This window comes from Diorhabda carinulata, chromosome 6, assembly GCF_026250575.1.
Source record: "Diorhabda carinulata isolate Delta chromosome 6, icDioCari1.1, whole genome shotgun sequence".
Lineage (NCBI taxonomy): Eukaryota > Metazoa > Arthropoda > Insecta > Coleoptera > Chrysomelidae > Diorhabda > Diorhabda carinulata.
The window spans coordinates 2,228,718-2,249,953 of NC_079465.1; the positions used below are offsets into that span (position 1 = coordinate 2,228,718).

The 21,236-nt window shown below is 32.9% G+C and overlaps 1 protein-coding gene across 2 annotated transcripts in view; it reads left to right on the forward strand.

The window, feature by feature from the left end:
* LOC130895646 (uncharacterized) overlaps window positions 1-21,236 on the forward strand; it is a 79,528-nt gene that overhangs the window by 20,224 nt on the left and 38,068 nt on the right. For both annotated transcript variants that reach the window (XM_057803075.1, XM_057803077.1), the window contains 2 exons: window positions 7,859-8,290; window positions 19,284-19,795. In XM_057803075.1, coding sequence (XP_057659058.1) covers window positions 7,859-8,290; window positions 19,284-19,795 — 944 coding nt within the window. The remainder of the gene's footprint in view (window positions 1-7,858; window positions 8,291-19,283; window positions 19,796-21,236) is intronic.

Below are 21,236 nucleotides of genomic sequence, written 5' to 3' on the forward strand. Positions count from 1 at the left end.
TTGATATCAAATACAATTTAAAAGTCTAAATAGACAATTTTGCAACTCTTGAACTCCATTTTGTTGAAATTTAACCGAAATCCGTATTAATTTACTTGTACTGTTTTTTTCCAATTATTTTATCGAAGTTCCACTTAACTATTCACTAAAACTAGTTACACTAATTTGTTCAAAAACTCCGTTTATTCAATTTTTACTACTTTGACATCAAATACAATTTAAAAATCTAAATAGAAAAATTAGCAGCTCCAGATCTCCATTTTGTTTGAATTTAACTGCAATCCGTATTAATTTACTTGTACTATTTTTCTCCAATTATTTTCTCGAAGATTCGTGCTATGTAGTTACGAGGCTTGCGAATTAATTCGACGTTATGCAATTTATTTATAAACTTCCACTTAACTTTTCACTAAAACTTGTTACACTAATTTATTTAAAAACGCCGTTTCATTTAATTTTTACTACTTTGACTTACAATACAATTTAAAAGTCAAAATAGAAAATTTTGCAACTCTTGACCTCCATTTTGTTGAAATCTAACCGCAATCCGTATTAATTTACTTGTACTATTTTTCTCCAATTATTTTCTCGAAGTTTCGTGCTATGTATTTACAAGGCTTGCGAATTAATTCGACGTTATGCAATTTATTTATAAACTTCCACTTAACTTTTCACTAAAACTTGTTACACTAATTTATTTAAAAACGCCGTTTCATTTAATTTTTACTACTTTGACTTACAATACAATTTAAAAGTCAAAATAGAAAATTTTGCAACTCTTGACCTCCATTTTGTTGAAATCTAACCGCAATCCGTATTAATTTACTTGTACTATTTTTCTCCAATTATTTTATCGAAGTTCCACTTAACTATTCACTAAAACTAGTTACACTAATTTATTTAAAAACGCCGTTTTATTTAATTTTTACTACTTTGACATCAAATACAATTTAAAATTCAAAATAGAAAATTTTTCAACTCTTGAACTCCATTTTGTTGAAATCTAACCTCAATCCGTATTAATTTACTTGTACTGTTTTTTTTTCCAATTATTTCCTCGAAGTTTCGTGCTATGTAGTAACGAGGTTTGCAAATTAATTCGACGTTATGCAATTTATTTATAAACTTCCACTTAACTATTCACTAAAACTTGTTACACTAATTTATTTAAAAACGCCGTTTCATTTAATTTTTACTACTTTGATATCAAATACAATTTAAAAGTCAAAATAGAAAATTTTGCAACTCTTGAACTCCATTTTGTTGAAATTTAACGGCAATCCGTATTAATTTATTCACTTAATGGTTTTCTTAATTTATTTTCTCGAAATTTGATATCAGGCCACTATTTCTATCCATAAATTAAAAAAAAAACAGGTCAAGTCTTCATTCATTATTTTAAATCACTTTTTTTGTGTCTACTGTATAATATGGTGCTATGTAGTTACGAAGTTTGAGAATTAAGCCAACTTCATGCTATTTATTTATAAACTTAACACTTAACTATTCACTAAATCTTGTTGCACTAATTTATTTAAAAACGACGTTTGATTTAATTTGACATCGAATTATTTACTGACTCCTCAGCTGTCGGAGACTCGTTTATATACACTATGTCACTTTCCTGAATGTTCGAAATTTCTAATTTGCTGGGAAAAAATAGGCCTGCTTGGAAATTGTCTAAAAAAACAGTCGCAACATAATTTAAACAGGTTACAAAAACAATACAAAGAAATTTCCGCAGTATAACTGCATGCCTTCTAAGAAATGTACCTGGTGGACCATTCAAACTTTAAATTTTGCCATCTATATCAGTGGGAGAGTTTTTAAAAGTAAATTTCTGGGTAAAAATGGTAATAAACAATTAAACACCTTCAAAAAATAGTGTTTGGTTTTTCTCTTATAGTTCGTAAAGTATAAATATTTTCGAATTTTTGAAAAAAGGTCTTTCAAGAAGAGGAAATTTACTAAAAAAAAGTTTAAATTCTCGAAACTGCATCTCGATTATTTATAATTTTAAATTAATTATGAAAATAGCCCTCCGCGAGTACGTCAATTAAAAAATTATTCAAAGTACTTCACCTCTGTGGGTTTTTTGTTATTCGAAATGTATTTTGATCTGCAATTTATGTTTTAATTTATTAAATCAGAGGAATGTACAATTAAAAACGAAACAAATCGTTTTTTTTTCCAAACAAAACACCCACAGCTTTTTTATAAACGAATCGCTTAATCGTAAAATTTCGTATAAATAGATCGAGAAATCAAAGTAGTGCCATTACGATTTTTATGATTAAACATCAGTAATTGTTTGTTTGTTTTCATCTGTTCACTTTCAGCACGATTAGCCGTATACTATTCATAAAATTCGAACTCGAAATAGATTAAACATTCCATAAGACTAATATTCAATAAATATTTGCCGTAGGTCGTCGGCAAATCAATTTTCGATACTGAACACACTGTATATACTACCACTACACCAATACTCATAGTGTACGTTTGGTCGGTAGGAATATCACACGCCACGCCACCCCACGCCTCGTTTCGAATGTGTGTACTTATATTTTATTCGTTTAATTCTTTTGTCTGCGTTCCCACTCAACCCACCACACGCCACTCTACGCCACGCCATATCACGTGGGACGATTTAAAATTTTCAGTTTTATCGTAACTCCCGACCTCCATTTTATTGAAATCTAACCTCAATCCGTATTAATTTACTTGTACTGTTTTCTTCCAATTATTTCCTCGAAGTTTCGTGCTATGTAGTTACGAGGTTTGTGTATTAATTCGACGTTTTGCAATTTATGTATAAACTTCCATTTAACTATTCACTAAAACTTGTTACACTAATTTATTTAAAAACGTCGTTTTATTTAATTTTTACTACTTCGACATCAAATACAATTTCAAAGTCTAAATAGAAAATTTTACAACTCTTGACCTCCATTTTGTTGGAATCTAACCGCAATCCGTATTAATTTACTTGTACTATTTTTCTCCAATTATTTTCTCGAAGTTTTGTGTTATGTAGTAACAAGGTTTGCGAATTAATACGACGCTATGCAATTTATTTATCAACTTCCACTTAACTATTCACTAAAACTTGTTACACTAATTTATTTAAAAACGACGTTTGATTTGATTTTTACTACTTTGACATCACATACAATTTAAAAGTCTAAATAGAAAATTTTACAACTCTTGACCTCCATTTTGTTGAAAGATAAACGCAATCTGTGTTAATTTACTTGTACTATTTTTCTCCAATTATTTTATCGAAGTTTCGTGCTATGTAGTTACGAGGTGTGTGTATTAATTCGATGTTATGCAATTTATTTATAAACTTCCACTTAACTATTCACTAAAACTTGTTACACTAATTTATTTAAAAACGCCGTTTTATTTAATTTTTACTACTTTGACATCAAATACAATTTAAAAGTCTAAATAGAAAATTTTGCAACTCTTGACCTCCATTTTGTTGGAATCTAACCGCAATCCGTATTAATTTACTTGTACTATTTTTCTCCAATTATTTTATCGAAGTTTCGTGCTATGTAGTTACGAGGTGTGTGTATTAATTCGATGTTATGCAATTTATTTATAAACTTCCACTTAACTATTCACTAAAACTTGTTACACTAATTTATTTAAAAACGCCGTTTTATTTAATTTTTACTACTTTGACATCAAATACAATTTAAAAGTCTAAATAGAAAATTTTGCAACTCTTGACCTCCATTTTGTTGGAATCTAACCGCAATCCGTATTAATTTACTTGTACTATTTTTCTCCAATTATTTTATCGAAGTTTCGTGCTATGTAGTTACGAGGTGTGTGTATTAATTCGATGTTATGCAATTTATTTATAAACTTCCACTTAACTATTCACTAAAACTTGTTACACTAATTTATTTAAAAACGCCGTTTTATTTAATTTTTACTACTTTGACATCAAATACAATTTAAAAGTCTAAATAGAAAATTTTGCAACTCTTGACCTCCATTTTGTTGGAATCTAACCGCAATCCGTATTAATTTACTTGTACTATTTTTCTCCAATTATTTTATCGAAGTTCCACTTAACTATTCACTAAAACTAGTTACACTAATTTATTTAAAAACGCCGTTTTATTTAATTTTTACTACTTTGACATCAAATACAATTTCAAAGTCTAAATAGAAAATTTTACAACTCTTGACCTCCATTTTGTTGGAATCTAACCGCAATCCGTATTAATTTACTTGTACTATTTTTCTCCAATTATTTTATCGAAGTTTCGTGCTATGTAGTTACGAGGTTTGTGTATTAATTCGACGTTATGCAATTTATTTATAAACTTCCACTTAACTATTCACTAAAACTTGTTACACTAATTTATTTAAAAACGTCGTTTTATTTAATTTTTACTACTTTGACATCAAATACAATTTAAAAGTCTAAATAGAAAATTTTGCAACTCTTGACCTCCATTTTGTTGGAATCTAACCGCAATCCGTATTAATTTACTTGTACTATTTTTCTCCAATTATTTTATCGAAGTTTCGTGCTATGTAGTTACGAGGTGTGTGTATTAATTCGATGTTATGCAATTTATTTATAAACTTCCACTTAACTATTCACTAAAACTTGTTACACTAATTTATTTAAAAACGCCGTTTTATTTAATTTTTACTACTTTGACATCAAATACAATTTAAAAGTCTAAATAGAAAATTTTGCAACTCTTGAACTCCATTTTGTTGAAATCTAACCGCAAACCGTATTAATTTACTTGTACTGTTTTTTTCCAATTATTTTCTCGAAGTTTCGTGCTATGTAGTTACGAGGTTTGTGTATTAATTCGACGTTATGCAATTTATTTATAAACCAACACTTAACTATTCACTAAAACTTGTTACACTAATTTATTTAAAAACGCCGTTTCATTTAATTTTTACTTTTGACACTCAATACATTAAATAAAAGTCTAAATAAAAAATTTTGTCACTCTACGCCACGCCATCTCTCTTGGGACGAATCAAAATTCTCAGATGTAACCGACGCGTGTTGAGACATGTGAATATGCCTTTTTATGACAATTTTTGGAAAAGTTTTAACGCAAAGTTGGCGTGTGTACACAAAAACGTACTACTTGAATTGACTGCGCTTAGCGTAGCGTGGCGTGGCGTGTTGCTATTGGATTTCGACCTTAACGTTTCCAGAATACTCTCGATTTATTTGTATTTTCAATGGTCAATAAGAATAATTTGTCGTACGAGGGCTATTCAATAAGAACTGTATTAAAATGAGACGAAATAAAAAAAAATTATTATCTAAATCTAAAATATCGTCTTCAAGATCTGGATTTGGAATTATCCCAAAAGACAATTGTCACAAATTTTCTAATTTTGTAAACATTTTCTGGTTTTTTGGGGGAATTTATGATCCTCCCTTGTACTACTGAAGAAACAGGCGAACTTCGTCTCTGAAGACGATAACTTGGTTATCGAAACGCGCGTCAGACGGTGTAATCGTGAGTGAATAAAACATTAATGGAAGAAGAGGGAAGCAGAAGAAGAAGAAACAGAACAAAAATGAATGGATAAGACACTGCCAAACAAGTATTAAACAACGTGTTCAAACCTGAAACATACGATGTATAGATTGTGTACTTTCTAATACAACTACCGCCATCTCTAGGCCAGGTACTTCTCGAACCATCCTCGTATGTTTTTAAAAAATATGCGATTTCAAAAATATAGCCATAGAAAATCGAATTTATATGCCTAAATCTGGAAGTGCATTCGAATTAATCTTCATTTCTAGAAAACTTATTAAAAAATATCTCGAGGAATAGTCGACGTGGAAAATGTGTTTGTACAGTCGAAAAGTTAATTGATTTTAAAAAAAGATCGTTGGAAATTTCATTGCGACGATTAAATACAGACAAAACTTTTCGAATCGAAAATAAACTTTAGTGTAGGTGTTGGAAAAATGTCTGTAATGTAGAAGACCTCATATTTTTGTACCGAAAATACACGCTCGGATAATCCGATTTCTAATTTTCAATTGAGGAAAATTTACGCGCTTCTTTTGGAACAAAAATCCAATCCGATATCCGTCCGATAAAAATAGAACAGATTTTTGAAAATTTATTCACCCAAAATATATTTTTTTATTACTACGAGGGTGCGTTTAAAAGTTTCATCCAAATCAAATTGTTTGTTTTAATATTGAACAAAAGTTTGGCCTTGGAGTTGCTCTATTTTTGTTCAAAGTCCAACACTCGCTGCTATACTATTATATAAAACAATCAAAAATAAGCGATTTATCGAAAATAATCGATTAATCGAAAAGCTTCAAAAGAACGATTGTGGTTTGATTTGAAATGATGAACATACAGCGAAACTTCAAGATTATCTTATCGATATTTTTATATTTTCCGATTAATCGATTATTTTTCGATTAATCGATTATTCTGCCCACCCTACAATACCGTTGGATGTATAACTGTCTTATAAATGAGTAACTCGTCGCCTCTTGAAATATTTTCTGAGCTTAATGATCCTCCTACGGCTCCAAACGTTTTGTCCCAGTCTTTTGTCAATATCCCTGGTTTCAATTCCGAATAAATCGAGATCGAAAACTTCCCTGGTAACCCTCGTACATTGTAGTACGAAAAATTTTGTTTTTATTCAAAATTATTTGAAGTATAATGAAGTTGTTAACTATACAAGGTATGTTTAATAAGTTTGGGTATTTTTTTATAGTCACCTTGCACTGTTTTAATTGGAATCATAACCTAAAAAGTATACTGGAAAAAACAAGCGATTTTAGCATATTAATTAATAATTTACTCGCGTATTTTTTTAAGATTCAATTTATTTATTAGCATTAAACAATCTATTTGAATTAATAATTTATAGAATTTGAATCATTGAGAAAATGTTTTGAAAATTAAATTACTAATTATTATCCAATTGCTACAGGATGATTCATTTTCTATACCATGATTTCACTTTATTTCTTATATTACGACGTATTTTTCCACTAAACCTCGTATAATAAGTAAATAATTAATTTCAATCAATTTCATTTTTTCCATTCTTTTCTATTTTTTGCTTTCGTTTTCCAATCCTGAATTTTTCTCTTAAGTCTTCCATCATCTTTTCCTTGGTCTTCTCATTTTTTTTCGCTCTAAAATCTGGTATTCCCTGGCTCTGATTCAGCCAGTCTTCTCAGCCATAGTTCTTACTCCTTTTCACCCCCAAATAGCCTCATGAGTATTTTTCTCCCGCACTTCCTTTGGTAAGAATCCAAGTTTAGCTTCTGTAGCTTATCCCTGGATCCAATCCTGTGTTAGTTTACAAATATTTTGATCAAGTGTTATTTTCGTAAGTTTTATTAGCTTTTATGGAATGTTTTGATTACTCATAATGCTCTACAAATAATTTCTATTCATATTATCGTAGCCTTCCTACTTGTAATCTTCTTTTTCGTTCGATATTTTGATTTTTCTTACCACCCACGTCACTAAAATCAATCAAAAGTTTAAAATGATCAGATAATCCTAATCTTTGACTAAAATTCGTTGAAAAAAAATCGTAAAATATAAATGTAGGTGTTGTATTAACGACTGTACCCTGTATAATTTTTCATCGGAATAAATTAAGCGTTTAAAAATACATATCGACGTATTTTTCACGAACATGCCCTCATTTATTTATTCCATTAAGATATTACACCATATTATTATTATATTATATAGTAATTATTTATCTGATACCACCCTGTATTTCCGCCTATGAAATTCCGAAGCGAAACAGTAAATAAACGCACAATTGTTTTGATTCCATCTCTCTTTTACAGGCAGTCAATTGATAAAGAAAGACGAAGACGGAACTCTGGTCAAAGCCTACATAGACCGCGATGGTATTCAATATAAACACACGCACTTGGACATCGGTTTTAACTCGCAAACTACGACAGCTGGTCTACCCCACCAATTCGAAACGCGGCCGCCACATGAACGGAGCTCAACAAGCACGGTACAAAAAAGTGCTTTCAAGTCCGCCATCGGTTCAGTTTCTTCAGTTAACAACATGGAAGCGCGAGATGCGCATCGCGAAATCGCACATGCGCATAAAGATTCGAAACAATCGAAAGCTTCGGGTAAGCTCGGCGGTTTTTTTTCGAGATTGGCGAGTTTTCGATTCAGCTTGCGGAAAGGGGCGGAAGAAAAGGCGAAGCTGAAGAAAAAGAAAAATGTTGCCGATGCACCCGGTGTGGGGAACGCGCCAGGTGAGTTGGTTGAATGGAGATAAATATATCTGTCGAACCGTGTGGGTTATAATGCGAAATGCATGTTGATAGGCGTGTGGGCGACTGACTGCATTCATTTTACTTCTTTCTTTTATAAATAGATTCTATTGTAATTTGGTTATTTTCGCGTTTTTTATATTTATTTTCGTAATTATTTCTATATTAATGCCTAAATAGAATTTTTCTTGAGGTATCGCGTGGTTTTTTTATTATTATAATGAGTGTGATCACGTTCTTTGGACAGTTTATTGATATGATACAGGGTGTGGTTAAAACTAATGGTCAAAAAGTTTACGTTATAAAAATAAATACGAACGAATTTAATATTAATAATTATATTTTAAAGAACGTCTAAAACTACAATCTGTAATTGTTAATTTTTGCATTTTCTGTAATAATTTCGATAAAAAATCGTCGTCTTATCGTTTTGATGATTCAAGGTCAAATGTCAAAAAAATGAGATTTTCGCGATTTTAAGCAAAACTGTGAGTTTTATCATAAAAATACCTTAGACGAAAATTGTAGATCATTAAATTATCTACAAAAAACGTTTCAATACTTTTTTCCCTACGAGCCACCGTTTTTAAGATATAACGATTCAAAAAGTGGTACAAAGTTAAACCATTAAATACGAAAACTTTTTGAATCCTCATATCTCAGAAACGGTGGCTCGTAGGGAAATAAGTATTACTACGTTTTTTGTAGATAATTTCATGATCTACAATTTTTGTCTAAGGTATTTTCATGATAAAACTTATCGTTTTGATGATTCAAGGTCAAATGTCAAAAAAATGAGATTTTCGCGATTTTAAGCAAAACTGTGAGTTTTATCATAAAAATACCTTAGACGAAAATTGTAGATCATTAAATTATCTACAAAAAACGTTTCAATACTTTTTTCCCTACGAGCCACCGTTTTTAAGATATAACGATTCAAAAAGTGGTACAAAGTGAAACCATTAAATACGAAAACTTTTTGAATCCTCATATCTCAGAAACGGTGGCTCGTAGGGAAATAAGTTTTACTACGTTTTTTGTAGATAATTTCATGATCTACAATTTTTGTCTAAGGTATTTTCATGATAAAACTTATCGTTTTGATGATTCAAGGTCAAATGTCAAAAAAATGAGATTTTCGCGATTTTAAGCAAAACTGTGAGTTTTATCATAAAAATACCTTAGACGAAAATTGTAGATCATTAAATTATCTACAAAAAACGTATCAATACTTTTTTTCCTACGAGCCACCGTTTTTGAGATATAACGATTCAAAAAGTGGTCAAAGTGAAACCATTAAATACGAAAACTTTTTGAATCCTCATATCTCAGAAACGGTGGCTCGTAGGGAAATAAGTATTACTACGTTTTTTGTAGATAATTTCATGATCTACAATTTTTGTCTAAGGTATTTTCATGATAAAACTTATCGTTTTGATGATTCAAGGTCAAATGTCAAAAAAATGAGATTTTCGCGATTTTAAGCAAAACTGTGAGTTTTATCATAAAAATACCTTAGACGAAAATTGTAGATCATTAAATTATCTACAAAAAACGTTTCAATACTTTTTTCCCTACGAGCTACCGTTTTTAAGATATAACGATTCAAAAAGTGGTACAAAGTGAAACCATTAAATACGAAAACTTTTTGAATCCTCATATCTCAGAAACGGTGGCTCGTAGGGAAATAAGTATTACTACGTTTTTTGTAGATAATTTCATGATCTACAATTTTTGTCTAAGGTATTTTCATGATAAAACTTATCGTTTTGATGATTCAAGGTCAAATGTCAAAAAAATGAGATTTTCGCGATTTTAAGCAAAACTGTGTTTTATCATAAAAATACCTTAGACGAAAATTGTAGATCATTAAATTATCTACAAAAAACGTTTCAATACTTTTTTCCCTACGAGCCACCGTTTTTGAGATATAACGATTCAAAAAGTGGTCAAAGTGAAACCATTAAATACGAAAACTTTTTGAATCATTATACTAAAACTACAATCTGTAATTGTTAATTTTGGCATTTTCTGTAATAATTTCGATAAAAAATCGTCGTCTATTTGGCACCATTCGTTTTTCAAGATAATCCGAAGATGTGAGGCGGAAGTTGGACACTGCTTTCCGAATTTCCTGTCAAATTCGTCCCACAGCAACTCAATCGTGCGTCTATAACTGCCAAATTATTTTTTACTTTTACTTACTTTTTACTTTTGCCCAGACTTTGAAAATTAGAGCCCTAATTTCAACAGTTCCTTGGTTATATATAAAACTTTCAAGTCTGAATTTGCTAGAACGAAAACAATAGGGTTAATTGGGACTAAACTACAATCATAAACATAAAAGACATAGTTAACGGTTACAGAATAATATTTTTGGTTTGTAAGACAACGTTTCGAACTTCGCTGGACAATATAATAGAGAAATTGTATTATTTTGGGCAAAACTTTCGTGATTATCACAATTTATATTGAAATTCATTCAAGAAACAATATTTTATTAACAATAACGTCGTCAAGATATTTATTTCCGTCGATATAACCTTGGAGTATCTGCCAAAGAGGTTCTTTGGATTTCCCCAGCGTATTCTCGCCTTCTGGTATTTGTAAACTTTGTTTTTTAAAGTAGAATGTCTTTCGGGAACGCCACATCTCTTAGTTTTTCCTTCATATGAACGTTTTGTAACAAAAATGTGGTTTTATATGCCTCCCGACCAATACATTGCGCTTAACCTTAACCTACTTCAATATTCGCTCAACTTGTTGATTAACCAGCGAGCTACGACATTGATTTCTCTTTTGCAGCGTTTATAAATCGACGATATGTTACGTGATATAAACCGTGAAGCCGGTTCCGTTCCAATACGTTTATCGAAATTTGGCGAATGCGCCGGGTACTTTTCGTATTTATTTATTGTTTATTTCACTTTTTCGCGACTTGTTTACATTATGTTGTGTTCTAAAAATTGAGTTTTCTTTTCTAAATAAACATTATCATTAAAAAATTATCGCAAAAACAAATGTAATGAATTATTATAACGATTAATGTTGTTATCGTCAATTTTGTTAATTGCTTCGATCGAACTTTGACTTGTTAACAACATAAAAAGTCACTTTAGTCGGTAATGAAATTTAACAAGCTTTTTAGCGGTCGGAACAGGTTTATTGCGAAGGTTAAACAAATAAATAAATATCGGTTTCGATCAAACAAAATATTTCACTAGATTTCTAAATGCATCGAATGGTTTTTGACGAAGACGAAGTCCACGGATAGGAGGGGAATGGTGTATTCCACATCTTCTGTCATTCCGACGATATCCGCGCGCGTAGTTTTCTTCTTCTCTCACTAATTCTGTGGGGGATCCCAGGAAGTCTTCCAGTTTTGTGAAAAAATCACTTGCTGTTGATTCCTCATAGTGAAAATGGACGGAAAAGGCTCTAATTTGAGTGGTGTTTCGCCCCTTTGGTACAAGTCTTCGACGTATCACGAAATTTCTGTTTTTTTTTTGTATTTCTGGGATATTTTAACTAACCAAACTTAACCTATCAATCCGGTTGTTTCCTTGAGCTCTCTCTACTTTTTGGTTCTCGAAATTTGTGATCTAGTGGACTTGGACCTGCGAGGTCCACTTGGGGGACAAGTTCCGCACTTGTTTGGTCCCCTACCCTTCATAGTTAAGCCGTTGAGCACATAGGCCTTCGGATAAGCCCGTCGTGCTTTACCAAAGTCCTGAGAAGCCTCTGATGTCGTTTCGCGCCTATTTAACTGGAGCAGTTGTTTGGTGAGACAGATTGGGTTCTGGGCCCATTGGTGGGTTCGCTGATCCCAGTCTGGCGCTTCGTTGTTGCCTTTGTTGGCACCTAAACCAGCTGGATCTTGCAGGCATCACTCACCAGTGAAAAATGAGTCGTAGCTTCTGAAAGCAATAAACTATGCCATCAGGATCGTATCGATAGTTGTATTCGTTGTCGAGATCTTGTACTTGGCTACCCTAAGTTAATGGAAAACGAAAAATAGCCCCCGCAGTTTCAGTAATAGAAGAAAAAAAACACGAGATCTACAACTACAAGTTTTTTTTTTTAACTTCTGCCGTTTCCCTAGAATTTTAGAAAAAATATTCAGTTCTTCCCGTGGTATGATTCAAAAAACTTTTTGACGAATCTGTATAGAATAATTTATATTGAAAATACGAGAATTTAATCCTTGTCTTGGACTAGAATAGGGTCCCTTAAATAGAAAAACCTTCAACTCGAAACGTTTTTTATAATTTTTAACAGCTGCGCTCGTCGAACCCGGTTCTTCATCTTTCCCCTAATAATCCGGTCATTTTAGACATTCGAAGTTACATAAATTCCCATCGAGCTGAAAATCAGTGAAATTTAAAATAAAAATTGAATGTTCCCAACCATTTCCGTGTATGAAATAAATATATTCGAGGTCAAATGTCAAAAAAATGTGATTTTCGCAATTTTCAGCAAAACTGTGAGTTTTATTATAAAAATACCTTAGACGAAAATTGTAGATCACAAAATTATCTACAAAAAACGTACCAATACTTATTTACCTACGAGCCACCGTTTCTGAGATATAATGATTCAAAAAGTTTTCGTATTTATGGTTTCACTTTGTACCACTTTTTGAATCGTTATATCTTAAAAACGGTGGCTCGTAGGGAAAAAAGTATTGATACGTTTTTTGTAGATAATTTAATGATCTACAATTTTCGTCTAAGGTATTTTCATGATAAAGCTTATAGTTTTGATGATTCAAGGTCAAATGTCTAAAAAATGAGATTCTCGCGATTTTCAGCAAAACTGTGAGTTTTATTATAAAAATACCTTAGACGAAAATTGTAGATCACAAAATTATCTACAAAAAACGTACCAATACTTATTTACCTACGAGCCACCGTTTCTGAGATATAATGATTCAAAAAGTTTTCGTATTTAATGGTTTCACTTTGTACCACTTTTTGAATCGTTATATCTCAAAAACGGTGGCTCGTGGGGAAAAAAGTATCGATCCGTTTTTTGTAGATAATTTAATGATCTACAATTTTCGTCTAAGGTATTTTCATGATAAAGCTTATAGTTTTGATGATTCAAGGTCAAATGTCTAAAAAATGAGATTCTCGCGATTTTCAGCAAAACTGTGAGTTTTATTATAAAAATACCTTAGACGAAAATTGTAGATCATAAAATTATCTACAAAAAACGTTTGAATACTTATTTACCTACGAGCCACCGTTTTTGAGATATAACGATTTAAAAAGTGGTACAAAGTGAAACCATTAAATACGAAAACTTTTTGAATCATTATATCTCAGAAACGGTGGCTCGTAGGGAAAAAGTATTCATACATTTTTTGTAGATAATTTAATAATCTACAATTTTCGTCTAAGGTATTTTCATGATAAAGCTTATAGTTTTGATGATTCAAGGTCAAATGTCAAAAAAATGAGATTCCCGCGATTTTCAGCAAAACTGTGAGTTTTATTATAAAAATACCTTAGACGAAAATTGTAGATCATTAAATTATCTACAAAAAACGTATTAATACTTATTTACCTACGAGTCACCGTTTCTGAGATATAATGATTCAAAAAGTTTTCGTATTTAATGGTTTCACTTTGTACCACTTTTTGAATCGTTATATCTCAAAAACGGTGGGGAAAAAAGTATCGATCCGTTTTTTGTAGATAATTTAATGATCTACAATTTTCGTCTAAGGTATTTTTATGATAAAACTCACAGTTTTGCTGATAATCGGGAAAAACTCAGAAATCATGGGGAACAATCAAATTTTATTTTCATTAGTATTTTAAACTGATTTTCCGGTCGATAGGAATTTATTTATGTAGCCGGTCTAATTTGACCGCACTATACTCATTTAAATCATTATAATACGAGTATCAACTTCGCATTCGGCAAAACCATATTAAATTTACGACATGCAGTAACCAAAAAATACCGTACCGAAGTTCTACAAACGATTCAACGTAGAGGAAGTTCGCTACTACAAAAATGGTCAATCGAGTCGATTTCAGTCTACATTGTTCATTCTCTAAGCATCGTTAGTTTCGCTGGGCAATTGTGAATAGTTTTATATCGTGATGTGTTGAAAGAAAATAAAAAAATCGTAAGTTATTCCGCATATAAAACATTTTTTGTTTTTGAACCAAAAAAACCGTAACCGGTTTTCTAATATACTCGCGCACATACAAGTTTAAACTTTTGACTTTAACTTTGAAATTATTCTTCGGATCAAAAAATTTTCCAGAGATTTTCGTCCTCTATTTCAAGCTCTTTCAGATGTACAACTCTGGAGTTGACATTTCGAGAGAATATGCAACAAAATCTACTGTTTGTTGAGACGATCTCCTCTGGTTATATTGTCCCGGTTTTTATCTGTCTTAGCACCTGTAGATTGTCCCATAAATTGGTCTTCCTCCCGTCTACCTTCTTTTCCAAACTTTTCTCCATTGTTCCATAGCTGATACCGCAAAATGAAGAGTCCTCCTCCTCTTGCCCTAATAACATATCTCCTCCAATTATGTTAATCCACTCCTCATCTACCCCAATAACAAGCTCGAATTTGGGGTAGGAAGTCTTATTTTTAGCTCATCCTATAAATTTTCTATCGGATTTAGGTCAGTACTGTATGCTGGCCACTCCATAATCCGAAAACCGACTTCTGCAATGTAATCTTGCGCGATTCTGACTGTGCGTGGTCATAAACACGGTAGTCCCTTCGAATTGCTCCCCGGATCATTCGGGAACCACCAAACTGCGAATCGCTGTCTTGGTTTTTGGCCATTTACTTCTGGAAGCGTCTTCGTATTGGACAGTTGGATGGTCTGACGATCTCCAACTGATTCTTCTACGCAACTATGCGTATATTGATCATCCCAACTTTTCTAACAATCGGCGAAGAGGGAAATCGAACTGATGATGATATCTTGGAACACCGAACACTTTTTTTGGATTGTACTGGCTAGAATATGTTCCATACCATAATCCGGACGTCCTGTATCAAAACTTTTTATCAAAGAAACGGAAATATCGACAATAATAATCAACTCGATATCTGAGACAGCGAAAACGTTGTTTATATGACCTACATACGAACAATAAGCTTTCCAGGAAATAATCCAGTCGTACGTTATTCCTGTTGTTTTGATTTAGTTATATTATAGTATTTTATTTATAAATACAGCTCCTGATATACATATTCGTCATTGTTTATCTAGCGACAATAAATAAAAACGTTCAAGGTAATTTCTTGTGTGAAACAAAAGGTTCCCGTAGTTCTGTAAAACGTTAATCGACGAAGATTTTTTGGTTATGCCTTTCTAATCTCGATCAGTTGCCCGTCCAGTACAATTTTTCGACGACATCGCTGGTTTTAGCCGTTCCTAACGCTCGTCGTCACACAATGCTGATGAGACTCACTTTCGCATAAACTGCAACATGTCAACAAACAAAATTTGCGATACTAGAACTAATCTAAGGATTTTTTTGCACAAGAATAAAAAGGTTTCAACGCTAACCAGCGGTAACGAATTCGCATTGCTTTTAACCAGTGGTTCCAAAGTGGTCTAGGTGCACCCCCAGCGGTCTACAAAAAGTTTTACGTCAGGAGTTTGCTTAGATCTGATTTAGCGACCAGTTGAACTTTGGAAGAGCTCGATGCGAGCTATAGAATGTCCAAACTGGTTGCTGAATGACGGTGAAGCATTTCTCAATTGCTTCGAGCTCGTTTTTAACAAGAGAAGAATTTTTTACATAAAATCAAGTATGGAAAGGATTATCTGCGGGAAAAGTATTTTTTTGGGGATTAGGAGAGTGTCCTGTCAGGTCACGGACGTCGTACCATCAACACAACTTACTATTGAGATGTCTTGGTACAAATTATACTGAAATTTCGATGCAAAAACGAGAGGAGAGGGTTTTGGGGGCTCAAACTCAATCCTTACCGAAATATTACCCGAAAAATTATTAAATTTGAGTATATATAGTAGCGTCTAGCGCCATCTCTAGTCGAGCAGTCGATTTTGTATTGTATGGAAACTTTGCGTTGTTTCTCGATTATTTACCACGCTCCTCGATCGGAATGAAACCTAAACCAAAACCCGCCAAAGTTAATTAATCGAGTTAAGAAAATACTGATTATGGGAAATTAACAACAATAGAAAAGTTATATAATGTTAATAGGGAAAAAAATCATTTTTTTTTTCTTAAAATTACTTGGCGTATCGACGAAAATTATAGTTTGATAATCACATGAATTGATCATTAATGCACACGTAGAATATAACAAAAAACTTCAATCAATTCAGTTTCGTCTTAGTTGTAGTCTTAGTTCAAGTTTTGTGATAATTACGATTTAATAGTAAGTAAAAACAAAATCCGAACAATTCGAACACCCAGTATTTACTTTATCATATGAAGAAAACAAAAAAAATCTTTGTTGAAATCGCCGGTTATCGCTGAATTTTTATTATTACATATTTAATCAAAATTTTGACGTTTTTTATCCAAATAGTTTAGAAATCGATGACGTAAAGTATTTACGGATGTTAAGAAAGCGTTTGCAACGGTTAGGTTAGGTCTGGCTATTAAATAACGAGACTGGTTTTACGAAAAAGGGTTTTATTATTTAAATTATCCTACATTCGAATGCTTCTCTTTAATATACTCCTCTCCCCTCGCCACACACACCTTTCCATACGTTTTTTCCATTGATGGAAGTCCTCTTTGGGGATGGCTTTAAGGAGCTCTGGTTTACCGCTTCCATCGACTCAAATCGGGTTCCTTTTTAGGCAGATTTTTGTCTAGCCTTTCAAGGAAATCTGAACAGACCCGTTGACGCAAAGGCTTTTGGTCAGGGGTCAGATTTTTTGGCGCCAACTTCGTCGTGTGTAATTCCTCGTGTAAAATTTTTCTAACCGTTTCTCTATCGGCGTTTACGGCCTTGGGAATCATCCGGATGATCAATAGACGATCTACACGCACAATTTGGTTCTTTTTATTAAGAACACAGGTTCCGAACCAATTGGAAAAGAACCTGGGAATCAGTGATGCACCTAGAAGTGTATACGCTACCTCAATATCCGTATAAATGAAACTGTTAATCCGGTTTCCTTGAATCAGAAAGTTTTTAATTTAAATGCACACTTCAAATAGTTGTTTCAACTTGCTTTGATAAGAATAACCCATCACGAAAGTTTCAAAAATTTTCGATTTGTCAATAGTCGTTCAATTCCTCATTGGTTCATGAATTTTATTCGTTGGGACCAAAACTAGGTTTTTGAGTTAATAGGTTTTCGAGATATTGATTTTTTTCCACTTTTTGGCTATTCGGCCCCAATTGGGGGCTACTTTTCATCTTATAGTTAGTCCAAACACTGTATTTAAATATCCCCTCGCAATTTTGTAATTTTTTTTAAGTAATTCTTGAATTTTCTTCGTAATTCAAATAAAAACAGTTTTAACTTTGTGTATTCGTTTGCTCTGAGTCGATTGGGACCAAAACCAGGTTTTTGAGTTCATAGGTTTTCGAGATATTGATTTTTTTCCACTTTTTGGCTATTCGGCCCCAATTGGGGGCTACTTTTCATCTTATAGTTAGTCCAAACACTGTATTTAAATATACCTTCGCAATTTTGTAATTTTTTTGAAGTAATTCTTTAATTTTCTTCGTAATTCAAATAAAAACAGTTTTAACTTTGTGTATTTGTTTGCTCTGAGTCGATTGGGACCAAAACCAGGTTTTTGAGTTAATAGGTTTTCGAGATATTGATTTTTTTCCACTTTTTGGCTATTCGGCCCCAATTGGGGGCTACTTTTCATCTTATAGTTAGTCCAAACACTGTATTTAAATATCCCCTCGCAATTTTGTAATTTTTTTGAAGTAATTCTTTAATTTTCTTCGTAATTCAAATAAAACCAGTTTTAACTTTGTGTATTCGTTTGCTCTGAGTCGATTGGGACCAAAACTAGGTTTTTGAGTTAATAGGTTTTCGAGATATTGATTTTTTTCCACTTTTTGGCTATTCGGCCCCAATTGGGGGCTTCTTCTCATCTTATAGTTAGTCCAAACACTGTATTTAAATATCCCCTCGCATTTTTGTAATTTTTTTGAAGTAATTCTTTAATTTTCTTCGTAATTCAAATAAAAACAGTTTTAACTTTGTGTATTTGTTTGCTCTGAGTCGATTGGGACCAAAACCAGGTTTTTGAGTTCATAGGTTTTCGAGATATTGATTTTTTTCCACTTTTTGGCTATTCGGCCCCAATTGGGGGCTACTTTTCATCTTATAGTTAGTCCAAACACTGTATTTAAATATACCTTCGCAATTTTGTAATTTTTTTGAAGTAATTCTTTAATTTTCTTCGTAATTCAAATAAAAACAGTTTTGACTTTGTTTATTTGTTTGCTCTTAGTCGATTGGGACCAAAACTAGGTTTTTGAGTTAATAGGTTTTCGAGATATTGATTTTTTTCCACTTTTTGGCTATTCGGCCCCAATTGGGGGCTACTTTTCATCTTATAGTTAGTCCAAACACTGTATTTAAATATCCCTTCGTATTTTTGTAATTTTTTCAAAGTAATTGGGCGGCTACTTTTCAAGTTTGCAACCCTTTGGAAGAATGTACATATTTAAAAGGAAATTTGGAATAATAGGGGTGTTTTCGCCAACTATGTAGAGTTGAAAACGAATAAATTATATAATAATTTATAATTCTTCCACAAAAACACTAATTTGACAACACGGCAGAAATTTTTTCTCTCTTTTCGTAACTAAAACATTCTGTAGTCCCTTACATGGATAATTCGACGAATTTATGAAATTACCGTATATATAGTACGAGAAAATTATTGTATTCGCACAATTTTATAAATTTTATTTAGAATAAATCGTTTTTTTTTTCTTTTTTAATTTTTTTTTTATAAAACATTTGATTTGTTTCAGTTACTATAATGGCCCCTCAACAACGCGTCGCCTCTAAATCCGACTACATCTATATCCCACTAAAAGGTCCCTCCGTTAAATCGGACAAACATAATAACAACGAACATTCACCTAAAACCAATTCTGTAACATCAAAACCGCCCCTGCCTAAACAACCGCCGCGCGTCGTCCACGCAAGCGTTAAATCTTCGGCTACCGCCTCCGGCGCGGACCGTCAACAACGCGCGGACAATCGGCAACAGCGCAGGAGAACTATCGATTCGTCTTCTGGTGGTTGCCCGCTGCCAATGGAGCCCATGGGGCTTATTGAAACCGATCTAGATACGGAAGTTACCGTTATAACGAGTGGTGCTAATGTGAAAACGAGAAGTCTGTTAGATTTAGGGGCTCAACCCCATCGGTTGACTTTGACGGGGGGGACCGACCAACAAGGAAAAGAACACCGTCCGCAAACCAGACCGCACAAATCCATGGAATTCCTTTTGGATAAACAGAATCTCAAGGTCGTCGAGGTAAGATGACATTTATTTTAATAATATATCATTCGACACGCGTCCATACAAATTGGAAACGCGAAATCTGGTTTATTATTTCCATTTTCTTTCCACTTTCCTCATAAATATAACCTGAATCGAACCTTCGAGTTACGGACAGTCATTTTATATGTTTTTCGGCATTTTTTCGAGATTAATAGTCACCGGGGACCGGATCTGAACGATACCGTGGACGAAGAAGCAATTCGAAGTGTAATTTAACCGTCGATTCGTGAATCGGTGCATTATCTTGGTGTTTTTACTCGATTTTTGCATTCGAACGATCCAAAAATTCTCTATTTATTACGGAGATGGACAAATATTCCATGTGCGTTCCAAAATACTGAACCCGTAACCTTCCCGGCTGACTGTTGCGTCTTTGGACGCTTCGGACGCGGTTCACCGTCTTCAGTCCATTCAGATGGTGATGGTTTCGATTATTAAGTGTAAAAATGGCCGAAAACTGCTCTGGATCATGGCTATATCACGCAATTTCAATTTTTTTGATGGTTTCTGGAGTAATCACCTCAATTGGACCACCAGAACTTTCACCACGTTTAAATTCACCAAACCAATAACTCTTTCGAAGCCATCGCTGACCTTTTACAGTATTTTTTTCCATCAAGAAACTTTGAATTTTGAAATATATGAAAGTAGCTTCACTCAAACGGCTGTCACTTTTCTCTGACTCATCGAAATGTCATGAAATTTGACACACAGTCTTTTGAAAGTTGGTACTTCGTGGATTTGACAGTGTCAGCGCCATCTTTGTGTCAGTCACGCGAATTTTTATGACCAGAACGTTCACCACGTTTAAATTCACCAAACCAATAACTCTTTCGAAGCCATCGCTGACCTTTTACAGTATTTTTTTCCATCAAAAAACTTTGAATTTTGAAATAAATGAAAGTAGCTTCCCTCAAATAGCTGTCACTTTTCTCTGACTCATCGAAATGTCATGAAATTTGACACACAGTCTTTTGAAAGTTGGTACTTCGTGGATTTGACAGTGTCAGCGCCATCTTTGTGTCAGTCACGCGAATTTTTATGACCAGAACGTTCACCACGTTTAAATTCACCAAACCAATAACTCTTTCGAAGCCATCGCTGACCTTTTACAGTATTTTTTTCCATCAAAAAACTTTGAATTTTGAAATAAATGAAAGTAGCTTCCCTCAAATAGCTGTCACTTTTCTCTGACTCATCGAAATGTCATGAAATTTGACACACAGTCTTTTGAAAGTTGGTACTTCGTGGATTTGACAGTGTCAGCGCCATCTTTGTGTCAGTCACGCGAATTTTTATGACCAGAACGTTCACCACGTTTAAATTCACCAAACCAATAACTCTTTCGAAGCCATTGCTGAGCTTTTACAGTATTTTTTCCATCAAGAAACTTTGAATTTTGAAATATATGAAA